General features: G+C 38.7%; 2 protein-coding genes across 4 annotated transcripts in view; both read right to left on the reverse strand.

Moving 5' to 3' along the window:
* nup42 (nucleoporin 42) overlaps nucleotides 1–829 on the reverse strand; it is an 18,453-nt gene extending 17,624 nt beyond the window's left edge. The window contains exon 1 of the mRNA XM_020536444.2: nucleotides 312–829. Coding sequence (XP_020392033.2) covers nucleotides 312–411 — 100 coding nt within the window. The 5' untranslated portion in view covers nucleotides 412–829. The remainder of the gene's footprint in view (nucleotides 1–311) is intronic.
* Nucleotides 830–6,439: 5,610 nt separating this feature from the next.
* The window catches only part of klhl7 (kelch-like family member 7), a 35,251-nt gene continuing 26,839 nt past the window's right edge, over nucleotides 6,440–14,851 (reverse strand). For all 3 annotated transcript variants that reach the window (XM_048606636.1, XM_048606648.1, XM_048606644.1), the window contains one exon: nucleotides 6,440–11,493. In XM_048606636.1, coding sequence (XP_048462593.1) covers nucleotides 11,210–11,493 — 284 coding nt within the window. In that variant the 3' untranslated portion in view covers nucleotides 6,440–11,209. The remainder of the gene's footprint in view (nucleotides 11,494–14,851) is intronic.

A 14,851-nucleotide genomic window follows, 5' to 3' on the forward strand; every position in this document is an offset into this window, starting at 1 on the left:
TTGAAGGGTCTAGACCCGAAACGTCAGCTTTCCTGCTCCTCTGATGCTGCTTGGCCTGCTGTGTTCATCCAGCTCTACACCTTGTTATATCTATAAGGTGACTGGTACCATTAAAATGCTATGGTTGAGACAACTACTGGAAATGGAGCCCGATTTTAAAACATTTTGCTGCAAATGCAATTCATGAAAATGAATTCTAAAATATGCTTAAAATAGATAAGGTTTTCTGTATCCTGTTAAAAACAATGAAATTACTCAGCACAAATGTAACAGCAGAAATGCAAATTTCTCAATTTATTGGCACAAAATACCCGCAGTATGTTGTCCACGCCCGGCGCCTCTCGGGTGTTCGTTCCAACAACTGTCCCCGAAGCGACAGCGACCTTCCTGGAAATACTTGCAGATCGGCATCGTGCAGCGTCTGTGAGCTTAGGGCAGGCTCCTCGCCACCCCCAGGCCGGGCCTTCCGGACACGCCGCTCGCTCGCCCCGGGCCGGGCCTTGTCCTAGTCCTACTCCGAGATGCGGACAGGGGCACTTTCTGTGACGGGCAAGAGCCGCGGGATCACCGACTTCCTCAACGCCAGGCACCGAGTGATTTGACTGAAGCGGCAACACATCCCATTGCTGAGCCCGCCGGCCCGCTCCGTTGTTTTGTCGGTTTACTCTGGAGCGGTTTAAATTTCAAAACTTCAGCAGTTTCCCGCCGCCGTCAGAATCCAGCGGAATTACACCACCATGGAGTGAAAACAATGGAGGTGGATGACTATAAACAAGTCAGTCAGATTGTATCTGTCTGCGTCTGTGTGGGTGGGGTATTACTGCGCACGCGCGGAAGTGATTGTGCCCACTATGTGGTGGTTTCGATGGAGGTGGGGGGGCAGTGTTAAGGCAGATCAATGTGTGCGCGTGGAGAGGTGTATCTCCATGGCAGTGGGTATGGGGATGTGTCTATGGGTTGGTTGTATGTACTGTTGTCAGTTCATGAGTGGGTGTCTGTCTGTCTGTCCGTCCGTGTGTATGTGGGAGAGGAAACTATACGGGAGCTCAACAACATATTATGATAAAATAATCCAATAATTGGAATCACTTCTCAACAGGGCAGTGTTCCCCAAGATATTTTTCAATATCACCAAACTTTAACATTTGAAAATTAATTGGACCCTACATGCCTGCAAACAGCAATAAAACACCATTATGGTTTTCAGTATATAATTACATTTGCACATAGATCAACATTTAATAAATAATGAAGACTGTTTCTAAAATGCTGCTTAAAAGATTCATTCTTTTAAATATACTTAGGTTTCCGTCAAGCTCTTCATGTTCCCTAGAGACAGAAGATTCAGCAAGATCCCTTTCTCTCCCCATTACTGCTCACTACAATCAGTTCCCTCCCCTTCATTCCGAAACACTGCAATCATCCCAATCCCCAGACATTGTAATCAGACCCCACACCGAATGAAATTAGTTCTGCCCTTCCCACACACCGTAATCAACCCCTCTCCCCACACACACCAATCTGCCCTCTTTCCCCATTTTAATCTGTGTAATGGCCTGCAAAGCAGAGTTGCTAATCTGGGATAAACAGTCTGTACAACAGGCAGATTAGTTCAGAAATACTTAAAAAATTGGAAACCACCTTCCTGGTTTAGTCTTTCTTCTTACATTCCAAACTTGTCAGAACTAGAGGAGTAGGCCATTCAGCCCTGGAACCTATTCCACCATTCAAATGAGATCATGACTGATCTGTGACATAACTCTATATACCTGCCTTTGCCCTTCTCCCTCAATATCTTTGCTTAACAAAAAATCTTGCTATCTCAGATTTTAAATTAACAACAAATCTAGTATCAAATACCATTTGTGGAAGAGAGTTCCAGACTCTACCGTCCTTTCTGTGTAGAAGTGTTTCCTAACGCCCCTTGAATGGTCTGGCCCTAATTTTTAGACTACGTCTGCTAGTTCTAGAATCTCCAACCAGTGGAAAAGTTTATCTTTACCCACCTTATCTTTTCCTGTCAATATCTTGAAGACTTCAATCAGATCAAACTTAATCTTCTAAATTGCAAGAGAACGCAAACTTAATTTGTATAATCTCTCCTCATAACAACGGAAGCTCATGTATCATTCTTGTAAACCTGCATCCAAGGCCAATATATCCTTCCTAAGATGTGATGCCCAATTTGTTCATAATACTCCAAGTGGGATCTAACCAAGATTTTGTATACCTGCAGCATATCTTCTGCAGTCCTCTAGATAGAAAGGTCAGCATTCCATTAGCTTTCTTGATTACTTTCTGCACCTGTTCATGGCATTTCAAAGATCTATGCACCTGAACCCTCAAGTCTCTTTGGGCATTCACTGTATTTAACTTCATATCATCTAGAAAATACCTTTATCTACCCCTTTTCGGTCCAAAAAGGATAACCTCACACTTGCTTACATTGAAATCCATCTGCCAGTTTTGCTAATACACTAGTCTTTCAATATCCCTTTGTAATTTTATATTATCATCCACATTTTTGCAGCACTGCAGACACTTTGTGAGATCAGCAAATTTGAATGTGACTTTCTATGTCATTATCTCAGTTGTTAATAAATAACGTGAATAACTGAGGCCCTAACACACATCATTGTCGGACCACACTAGTCACATCCAGCCATTTTGAGTACCTAGCCATCATCCCTACCTTCTGTTGCATTCCACTTAATCAATTTCACAGCTGTGCCAGTATTTTGCCCTTAATTCCATGGGCTTCGATCTTTGTTATGTCTCTTATGTGGGACTTTATTAAATGCATTCTGGCATAAACAACATCCATAGATATTCCCCTGCCCACTATCCATCACTCACATTCGCGGTCTCTACCTGCATCCAGTTAGCACACAGACATCACAGGCCTGCTCAGCATTTGCTGCCAAAAGATTATCTGAGGTTAAGTCGTGCTTTGGCCTCACTACCCGACCCTTACTGTTTAACAGAACTTAGCCAATGGGTCTCAGGCTGTCCTTTCATATCTTTGGGTTGAGTAGCCTCCTCCCACAGTTGCTATTGCTGCCTGGAGGAAAGGGAGCTTGCAATTCTATAAACTTGCTCTCTGGTCTCATTTGAGATCGTGACATTGGATAATAAGCCAGAATTACTTATGGATGTACTGAAGTTTTAAATATGTCATTCTTTTTCTTAGAAAAGTCATACAAACCAAAAATGACAATGTAAATTCCATGGCTGTCTGTAACATCTCTGTGTAGATTGCACAGTCCTGAGGGGAAGCAAGGACACAACACTTGAACAAAATTAAGGGAACTTCAGACAGCAACACTTCAAAGGGAAAAAAAAAGACTGAAATGGGTATATGGCTACAGAGATGATGAGGAACAAATGACCCCTTCTCAGCAGAAAACCTGAGAGTTGCGTCCCTAACTACAGACATGATATGAGTTGAAAGAAAGGCATATGAGTGAAAGAGGTGTGTTTTACCCTTTCAGGAAACACCCAAGGTGGTTTTAAAAAAACCCATGAAACCTGGTATCTCTGGCACTAGAGTGCCAATATCCTAGTACACTACCTTGGTTTTTGAGTTTCACCGTCTACTGTGACAGGACACAGCTGAAAACATCCACTAGACACTCTGCATGTGCAACTAAATAAAAGTCTCTTTCTGATTACTGAAAGAAAGTCAACAAAGTCACTGTGGAAAGAAGTCAGATAAACTCATTTCAGCTAACTGAAGAACTAGAGCTTCCAATCAATCAATCACCAAAGTCAGTGTTATTAGATTCATCCATCTTTACTGTTGCAACATTTCAAAATCCACTTGTCACAGGCAAACCAAAGATTGATTGTTTTGTACTTCTTAGGCTGACCTCTCATCTCTAATCTGTGTATGTGTCAAATTTTCTCATGTTTTAGTGAGTAATTGTAAATAATAAAATTATTTTAACTCATAAAAGCCTGTTTAAATTGCTCCTTATGAAAACATTTGGGCTAGGAGAAGGAATCCATGAGCGGAAGGATCTTTTTAAAATTAACCTTCTTGTGACCTACAGAGGGTCAGTTGAGTAAATAAATGGAGCCAGGTCATCCCTCCTCACCTGGAAACATAACGATTTGGGGTTACTCTATTTGGAATTGGAGCAAATTTGAAACCTTTGGCCAGTGCCCGGTCGTGACAGTTGTGACTCACAGGTTGGGACCTGCTGTTTGTAGGATATGTTGTACTATTCTGACCACTACAAAGTTGCATAATAAGTTATTGGATAAGTTTCCAGCGGATGCTGGAAACCATCTTTTCCTAGATGCAATCAGTTCTAAATAAGGGTCACTGGACCCAAAACACAGACTCTGCTTTCTCTCCACAGATGCTTCCAGACCTGCAGGGATACATTATTAGTTAAAAACCAAAAGAACTGCAGATGCTGGAAATCAGAAATAAAAACAGAAATTGCTGGAACAGTTCAGCAGGTCTGACAGCATCTGTGGAGAGAAATTAGAGTTAACGTTTTGGCTCCAGTGACCTTTCCTCAGAACACATTATTGGACAGTGGTTTTACTTATTGACTTTATAACAACTGCTTACATTCGCAATCATAGTCATAGCACAGAAACAGACCCTTCAGTCCAACTCGTCTATGCCGAACAGACATCCTAAATAAATCTGGTCCCATTTGCCTGCATTTCGCAAACATCCTCTCAACCCTTCCTATTCATTTGCCCATCCAGATGCCTTTTCAATGTTGTAATTGTACCAGCATCCACCACTTCTTCTGGCAGCTCATTCCATACTTGCACCACCCTCTGCGTGAAAAAGTTCCCCTTTCAAATCTTTCCCCTCTCACCTTAAACCTATGCCCTCTAGTTTTGACTCTCCCCATCCTGGGGAAAAGACCTTGCCTGTTTACCCTATCCACACCCCTCATGATTTTATAAATCTCTATAAGGTCACCCCTTAGCCTCCAATCGTCTAGGGAAAATAGCCCTAGTCTATTCATCCTCTCCCTTTAGCTCAAACTGTCCAATCCTGGCACCATCCTTGTAAATCTTTTCTGAACCCTTTCAAGTTTCACAACATCCTTCCAATAGCAGGGAGACCAGGACTGCATGCAGTATTCCAGTAATGGCCTAACCGATGTCATGTACAGCTGCAACAATGACCTCCCAAATCCTATACTCAATGCACTGACCAATAAAGGCAAGCATACTAAATGCTTCTACACTATCCTATCTACCTGTGACTCCACTTTCAAGGAACTATGAACCTGCACTCCAATGTCTTTGTTCAGCAACACTCTCCAATCTTCTGATAACAGGCACAAACTCCTGGTTAACAAGTTTGATATGTAACTTCTATATCCCAGAATTGAGATACTGAATTGTTTAGTCTTGGTCTAACTTTAAGGTCTCCTTCAGTAAATTTAGTGACAAGTCAATGTAAGGAGCAACCTTCTCTTGCAACAGTTTCCTCTTTAACATTTCACAATGGAAGAGATGATAGACTTGAATGGCTGTAAATTGGGAGAAGGGAAGTGTACTGCGGGGTGTCCTTGTGCACCAGTCGCTGAAGGTAAGCCTGCAGCTGCAGCAGGCAGTAAAGGAGGCAAATGGTATGTTGGCCTTCATTGCAAGAGGTTGAGTACAGGAACAGGGTTGTGCTGTTGCAGTTATACAGGGCCTTAGTGAGGCCACACCTAGAACACGGTGTGCAGTTTTGGTCTCCTTTTCTAAGGAAGGGTGGTCTTGCTCTCAAGGGAGTACAGTGAAGCTTTACCAAGCTGATTCCGGGGATGGCAGGACTGACATACGAGGAAAGATGGACTAGGTTAGGATTGTTTTTGCTAGAGTTCAGATGAATGAGGGGGCGATCTCATACAGACATAAAATTCTAACAGGACCAGACAGGGTAGATGCAGGGAGGATGTTCCCGATGGTGGGTATGTCCCAGGGGTCACAGTCTGAGGATTTGGGATAGATCATTTAGTTCAGAGATGAGGACACATTTCTTCACCCAAAGAGTGGAAAGTCTGTGCAATTCATTACCACAGGAAATAGTTGATGCCAAAACATTGAATGTATTCAAGAGGCTGTTAGGTATAGCACTTGGGGTGAATGGGATCAAAGATTATGGGGAGAAAGCAGGATTGGGTTACTGAGTTGGACATCAGCCATGATCGTGATGAATGGCAGAGCAGGCTCGAATGGCTGAATAGCCTCCTCCTGCTCCTGTCTTCTATATTTCTAGGACAGCTGCCCTTAACAAGACAGTGCATTGGTGTGAGCAGATTAAATTAGCATAAATTAATAAAGTGACAGCTATTCATGGATATATGCTGTTTCTACCATAACTAAGGTTGACTCAATTAGACAGGTGAGTAAAGTACACACAGCAATTTGTTTTCAACAAAACTAACATGAAACAGATTGTACTTTAAAAATAAAACTGGTTTATTAAAACAACTGAATTACATACAACAAAACAAGAAAATTTTAATTAAGGTGCACTGTACCAAAGGAACATTTTAACATTAGAAACTAACATTTCTAGTTGATAAATTACTATTGCGATTGAGAACAAATCATAAATTTGCCTCAAGTAAATTAGATCAAATTAATCCAACATTTCCAATATTGGGAATTGATACACAACTGACCTTGACTTTCCCTTAAGGTACCATAGGTCGTGGCATTCAATTTGACACAGTATGTGAAACAACTCCAGTTGTCATATGTTTAGGCCTATGCTCCGTGCATAGGTTGCCCCCCACTTTTCTGCAAAATGTTGTACTTGTAGTTTTCCCTTCAGTAATGTGTATTTACTCGCCTCAAAAGTGAGTGCATGGACCATGTTACCAAGAGTCTGTGTGTGGGTGTTTAAAACCACACCCACAGGGAGTAGACTATAAATTTCAAGCAAAAATGGGTTATCCAGCAAAATGAATGAAAAATGAAGCTAGTTTCTAGTGAAGTCATAACATTCATAACTGGCCAATAAGGTGACCTCTACGTGTGGAAGGTTTTTTTTTGAGTTTTCAAAGGTTGGACCTACACATCATAATCAGTTCATACGAATATCCACACCAATGCCATTACTGTGATTGCAACAAAAACAAATTTTGTCAAAAGATCACCTGAACTTATGGAACAGAAAGTCCTGATTATATGAAATTAAAATACTTTCTTTAAAAGAAAAAGAAACTTTCTTGCCACAGTTTTTTTTTAAACTGAATATAAAGTACAGGTCCATATTTGATATCTACAGGGCATGCTCCAATCTTAGTCACGCATCTTTGCGAGGCACATTGAATAGGCTAAATGCTGATCTGTTGAAAAATTAACAAGTATATGAAGCTACCCAAAACCTATGCCAAAGTTCCTACTATCCTAATCCAAAGCAACAGACAGTTGCAGGACTATAATGAGTGATACAAAACACAATGGAAAACATTAAACCACAGGATAAAATCTCAACTGAACTGAAGCTACATTAGGCTAAAAAGTAAACATTTTATGGTTTGTTCTAAAATTTCTTTTATTGAGGTAAAGCATTTAAAACTTTGGAAGACACATTCTTCAAGCTCCAGAGGCACATTTGAATAACCTGTCTTTAATATGGAGTAATCACGTGGATCCATTCTTAATCAATATTTTAGGCAATGTTCAGAGTTTTCATTGAATATATGTTTAACAAGTTAGGTGACTATCAGATTCAAGTCTGCTTCAAAAATTCCTCATCAGGAACTCATCCGATTTTTTCCATAAACTAGTTAAATGAGACAGAAAATCAATTCACATTTTTGAGCGGGAGAACTGAATCTGCTAGGCAATGGCTAATTAGCTGGACATAAAAGACAAAAAAAAAAGAAATGTAATAAAAGTAAATTTAAACAGAAAATACTTAGTTGAAGGGCTGATGAGAAATCATCTCTCTCCAAACACGCTATCTGTCCTGCTGCATTCTGGTTTTCTGACTATTACATCGAGAATCTGTAATATATTGCTTTTGTATAAATGTATATTTCCCATACTTAATTTCTTTAAACCATTTAAATTGAGCTAATGTTGTACTGTGTTGGTATTCAATGCCATAGTTAAAGCTATATGCTAGAGAAGACTTGAAAGTGGGAAAAAGGGCATTCTAAGTATTAAAATCTCACACGGAATAATTTCCCGAATCATTTCAGATTCAACTGTATTGCTATTACTCCTAAATAGTTGATAGGAACTGGCATTTACTTTCCATTCCTTGTTCTCCTTCAAGTGCTGAAGCTAAAAGATCATTTAGGACGTTACTACTTAGCAGTGCATATAGGACAAGAGATGCTTGAAGCTGAAATACAAGATGTTAGTTTAAATAGTTCTTATGTGCCAATACAATAAAGCAATTTACCAACATTGAGAAAAATCACAGAATTATTCTGTTAAAAATGTCTCTTCAGCATAAGGGTACTTCAATAATGCCATTCAGCCACTTGATGCTGATCCACCACTCTATTGCATCATGTCTGATCTGTATCTCAATTCCATTTTCTTGCCTTTGTTCCACATTCCTTAAATATCTACCTAGTAAAATTTTATTGATCTCAGTTTTGAAAATGTTAATTTATGTAGCATCCCTAATATCTTGGGAGAATAATGACTCAAATTTCTACTACTGGTGAGGAAAAATGCTTTCTGGTTTAATCTCTTAAATAATCACTCTCTAATTCAAAAATTAAGCACCTTTGTTCTGAAATTTCCCATCAAAAAGGAAGTAGTGTCATAGGATAGATACAAGACTATCATTTTAAACAACTAATTTAGATCAACCTATCTTAATATATTAACCATTTTAACTCTAATATTCTGGTGAATCTGTGCTGTACCCACTCCAAGGCCAATTTATATTTCCTGAGAGTCGGTGCCCAAAACTTTATGCTATATTTCAGATGGAGTCTGAGGCCAGGTTATACGGAAAGGCACTAGTCCACTCGCTACTGGGAAATCGGATTAGGTTACTGGGATATCCATACACAAACAGCAACCATACCGAGGCAGCAAGAATATAATTCAATTTAGTTTAAAAGTTGAAAAATGTATTTAGTAAATTATTGATGGCAGAATATCAGTATTAATGAAGGAGTGTCTTAATTAAGTATATTAAGTAATACAACTTGGTTACACTCACTCAACCGACTTTCTAAAAAATGCTATTAAGATTGAATTAAATAATGCCAGTGAAAATGAACATTTTACGACATGAAATAAGCATTCTAGATTAATGTACAAACTGAATGCCTCTGTAGGTCTTAAAATTGTACGCCAAATTTGGGATTCAGAATCACCCAAGCTTAGCTCAGTTAGGTGTTCGTGGCAGATAGAGGGGACTTTTATGACTTATTGAATTTGAAACCAAACCCCATGGAACAAGCAATAAATTACTACTACTTTTGGGTTAAACAGACAAATGTAAACCATGTAAATTAACCACAATGCAGCACATGCATTAAGTGCATTGAATGAGAATGGTAGGAATGACAGTGCTACAGAAGACAACTGAATACATCATCACCAGACTGTATGACAGTCTCTTGTAGGATATAGGAAAATAACTACAGGTTGTAAAAATATTAAAGATTATAAATTCAACTAGATCCTAGTCTTTCATACGGAATTGAAATTTTGCCAATTGTGGATATGTCATCTAGATAGCTTCAATATTTATCATATTCTATCTGGAAGCATCACAGTATAGGATTGCAACTGCTCTTCCCAAAACCACAAGAAACTACAGAGTCGTGAACACAGCCTAGTCCATCACGCAAACTAGCCTTCCATCCATTGACTCCATCTATACTTTCCGTAGCCTTGGGAAAGCAGCTAACATCAAAGAGCCCTCCTGTTCCAGATATACTTTCTTCCACCCTCTTCTGTCAGGCATAAGATATAAAAGTTTGAATACACATACAAAGAGATTTAAGAACAGCTTCTTCCCCGCAGTTATCAGACTTTTGAACGGACCTCTCAAATGTTAATTCTAATCTCTCTGTGTACCTTCTCTGCAACTGTAACATTGTATTCTGCACTCTGTTCTGCTACACTGATGCACTTTGTATGGTATGATTTGCCTGTACAGCATTCAAAACAACATTTTCCATGCTCTCAATATGTGTGACAACAATCATTCAAGCATATACAGATTTGATACCCAACTCTCTTTAAATTTTTCACATGCAAAAGCCACATTCTCCTTCCTAGTAACTAAAATTAACACTTGTACAGTCTGGTTACAATGTATATCTCACTGTACGAAATAAATCTGCATTTTGAATGTTGAAAGTTAAGTTTTCTTTTAAGTGGACTGTATGCCCACAGAAAATCCTTGTTTACTTTATCTAGAGAAGACTTTAACATTTAAGTTATTGTTGCCAATTATAAAAACAATATGCTGGAGAAACACAGCAAGACTGGCAGGATCTGTGGAGATGCGCCTCCAGTTCAGAACAGGAATCACTGGATTCAAAACATTAACTTTGACTCTCTCAACACAGACGCTGTTGAGTTTCTCTAGCATTTGTTATTATTTCAAATCTCTTGATCTGCAGTATTTTACTTTTATTGTTTCCAGTTTCTTGTACATGACTGTCTCATATACCATTCCTTTGTGCCATTTTAGCAGAGATGTTAACCCATTTAAAAAAAGTTCATAGCTACTTTTAAATAGGGTCCAGAAGAACGTTATTGAAGCATTTTCCATAAATGCTGTGCAAAATGAGTTAGATAATTTCCTAAAAATATAATAAATGGAAACGAACAGTTAGAGATTAGCTTTGTGACTTGTATGGAGAAAATCACTCTTGCGGACTTGATGGATTAAATAGTCCGTTCCTGTGCTGTTACATTCGATAATTTGATGTCTGAAAAACACCTTATTTGTTTACTAATACTGACAACAGTAATTTCTAGATTTGTTAAAATAAAAAAAAAATACAAAATCTCTTTCTATAGTGATTCCCAGAAATATCCAAATGCTCCCAACAATTTTTAGAACAAAAATTCTGTAATGCTAGGTAAACAGACTTTTTTTTAAAAATAACTCAAAATAATTCCGAATACCATCATCTCTTTAAGACATCTCAAAGGACTTAAGAGTTAGAAAGCTCTTCAAATACCAGTTTAAGTCAGCACAAACTGATAAAACAGATGTTATTCTGCAGCTTCAATTATGTTTTCTTCAAGTATCGACCTTTTCTTCATTTGCACCACAAGTGTCCACAACACATATAAGACAACTGGTTACAGGGAAAGCACGGACCTTAGAATTAGTTGTCCATTTGTCAGTCTCAGTGTTATACTCCAAAATGTGACCCAATCGGCCTACACCTTGGAAACCAGCCAAGACATAGATTATAGGGCCTACTGCTGCACATTTAACTGTTACCCCTTTCCAGGGCATTGTTGACACCATTTTCCAATCATTCGTTTTAATATCATAATATTCTATGGAATCCAGACCACCTGCAGGAACAAAAAAGCTGATTAATTTTCTTGCTCAGTGCTAAACTAACATTAAACTTAATTTAGACCAGCATTTTACGTACACTTTCATAATACAACTACTTACCTCAAAAAATACTAAGTGACGTTTCTTTACCAGAGCGCAGCATGAGAAAAAAATGGTTTACAAAATATCACCTATACCTACGATGAAACAGAAGTTTTTAAACTTCATTATATTTCATGTACTCAGGTTTTGACAGTTTCAGTACACCATTCTATTTTCTGGCTTATTTTATATTCTCCTTTCCCTTGTATATTAAGGAGACCTTGAGACTTTGATCCTTTACAGGCACAGAATTGATTCTGAGAGGTGGAGATGAGTGTCATTTTCTTGCACTTGCATAAGGTAGATGAGACTCTGGACCTAATTTGGAAGACTGCAGGATTCTGGAACTGAGGATTTAACTGTAATGGAATGGAGATGAGCAGGGTGGAGCTATGGGAGCCCACAGTCCTCTTTCCACATTTTTACAACTGTAACGAGCATCATGCTTCTTTCATTTTAAAAGCATTATTATAACCCACATTTTCAATGTCTTAAGTTACCTCCCCTTACTTCCCTAATATTTAAATATGACTCCAAACTGTGAAGTTCCTTGTAATATTTTGCTGAATTAAAACCATTGAAGCACACACACATCCGCTCTTAACATATAATTGTCCTGCTAAAAGTTTAATACAGGACAAAATACTGAAAAATAGTATTCAAAAAATCATTTTTAACATTTTAAAATGCAAACCTGGACATGGGCTATTATCAGGTGGGAGGATAAAGTGACTTGTAATGTCACATTCATGAAAATGTGGTGGATATGTTAGGATATTGATTTTAAATTAAAAGATGCTCAGCCAGGTTTGAAATCATCTTTGCTCATATATTAGAAGTGCTAGGACAAAAAGGAGATTGATGTGTTAATTAAGCAGGCACTAAAACTGAGATAGGGATGATTAACATTCACACTAATGGTATGGGGTAAAATATTGTCATGGATTGTGTGTGGCTAGCTGACATGAAACAGAAATGTACGCATAAATGATTCAGTTTTTGGTTGACAAGATGTAATGAGTGGTATTCAATCCAGAACAGTGCTGGGACCTCTACTTTTTTTTTTTTAAAACAGTTTGTATAAATGATTGAGACAAAGGTACTGAAGGTATGATTGCCAAATTTGCTGATAGCATAAAAATAGCTAAAAAGTTGTGAACACAAGGAGGCTACAAAAGAATGGTTAAGAATAGGTTAAGTGAGAGCATAATAGTCTGGTAAATAGAATACGATGGAAAAATGTCAACTTTTCCATTTTGGCAGAAGAATGAAAATCAGGTTATCTAAATGGAGAGATTTCAGAGCTCTGCAGAAGTATCCATATGGCTTAGCGCATGTATCACAAAATGGGTACAGCAAGAAATTAGGAAAGCTAATAGAATTATTAATTGTGAGGGAATTTGAATACAGGAGTGGCTATGCTTCATTTATACAAACACTGGGACCACATTTGGAGTACTGTGCACTGCAGTGGTTTTCTTAGTCAAGAAAGAGAGTGTAAATATTTTCGAAGAAGATCAGAGAAGGTTTACTGGACTAACACTTGGAATGGGAAAGATTTCTTGTGAAGAAATGCTGGACAAGCTCCACTAGCCAACTCACAGATAGGAAAGGGATCAAGAATCAAACTTCCAATCTCCTGGGGCACAGCAGGGTACAGAATAAAGACACGTTACGGGGCAGTTTGTGAGATCTGCAAAGGAGTAAGTGAAGGAAACAAATGCTGAGCATCAGATGCAAGTTCTGTTCAAAGGAGAGAGCAAAGGGCACAAAACCCAAGCAAGGCGTAAATTTTGAAGACACACTAAAGTGTATTATAAATATTAACTATTATAATAAATATTAAAGCAGAACTCATTAGCTGACGCTGAAACGTTGGTGAATGATGCATCGTATTCCAGCTGAGAAATTCCACACGGAACGTCAAAATAATCAGAGCAAATGGTGTTGTGAAAGACCACAAACCTGTAGTAATAAGTGGAAGGGAGAATATGAATATTTGAAATTGCTTTCAAATTGATGACTGAATACTACCTTTCTTTCCTATTTCCTATCAATTTTTGTTGGCCATCCCACTTCAACTACTTTCTTTTCACTTAGCCAAACAATCATCGTTTCCATGCCTACCTCAACAGCAATTGTAAGAGAAAAAAGGGCATGCATTTACGTTGTGCTTTTCACGCTGTACTGGTGCAGTGGTGACACTGTTGATTCTGATTTGCAATTTTAGGGGAACGTAATGCAGATGAACCTCAACTACAACGAACAGGCCTAAAAATGTTACCGTTACAGATAGAATACAGAAGTAAGCTTGAATTTTAAGCAGCTACTTTTGGCAAAGAGGAAAGAGTGAAACTAAGTATGAAGCACTGAATGCAGGTTGAGAACTCTCTCTTCCTTGAAAGAGACAGAGACGGAGAGAGAGCCCAGTGACAATATTAATTGGAAAGAAACATCAGAACACTGATAAATCAAAGGATAACGTCAATGTTCTCTACTTCTAATAGTCCCCGAAATGCTGCAAAGGCTACAGGCACTGGCAACATTCAACAATAGTACTGAAGACATGCTCCTGAACTGACTGACAAGTTCCAAAGAACAATCATACCAAAGTTTAAATGTTAACTCTGTTTCTCTCTCCACAGACACTGCCAGAACTGCTGAGTTTCTCCAGCATTTTCTGTGTTTAAGTGTGTACTTATTAGTGCAAGAGGCGTATCAGCAAAAATCTGCACCATCTTAAAATGGCCTGACAAGACACGTGTAGAATTTAAACGTCTTAAGCAGCTGGCTTTTGACTAGTAGGGACAGGCAGTTAAAATGGAAGCTACATGCAAAAACCTACACGTTGGAATTGTCCTCGAAGCTTGAAGATTCTAACTTTTTCAATCTACGCACATATTGAGGAACAGAGGGAAGTACGGTTCAGAGGGCACCATTCAGGTTGACGACTATATTGACTAGGCTGGGGACTAGAAATCTTCATAGATCAGCGAGAGATAAATATCACCAACTTCTTCTATCCCCAACCTGAGACAAACAGAGGGAAAAAGTAAGCCAGGCAGTGAAAGATGACTTGTCCCTGACTGTAGAAAGGAGGTATCTGAACAGGAGAGAGAGGTAAGCAACTGTCCCAAGCCCTTCCGAAGTGGGAAGGCCAAGGAAAAAAAGAAAAATTGTTGGTTCAGCCATTTCACAGAAATTCAGGCTGCAAAGTTGTCTGGTCAAGCATGTTGACCAGGATAGTCAGCAGGAATGTGCATTCAAAAA

This window comes from Rhincodon typus, chromosome 2, assembly GCF_021869965.1.
Source record: "Rhincodon typus isolate 14 chromosome 2, sRhiTyp1.1, whole genome shotgun sequence".
NCBI lineage: Eukaryota > Metazoa > Chordata > Chondrichthyes > Orectolobiformes > Rhincodontidae > Rhincodon > Rhincodon typus.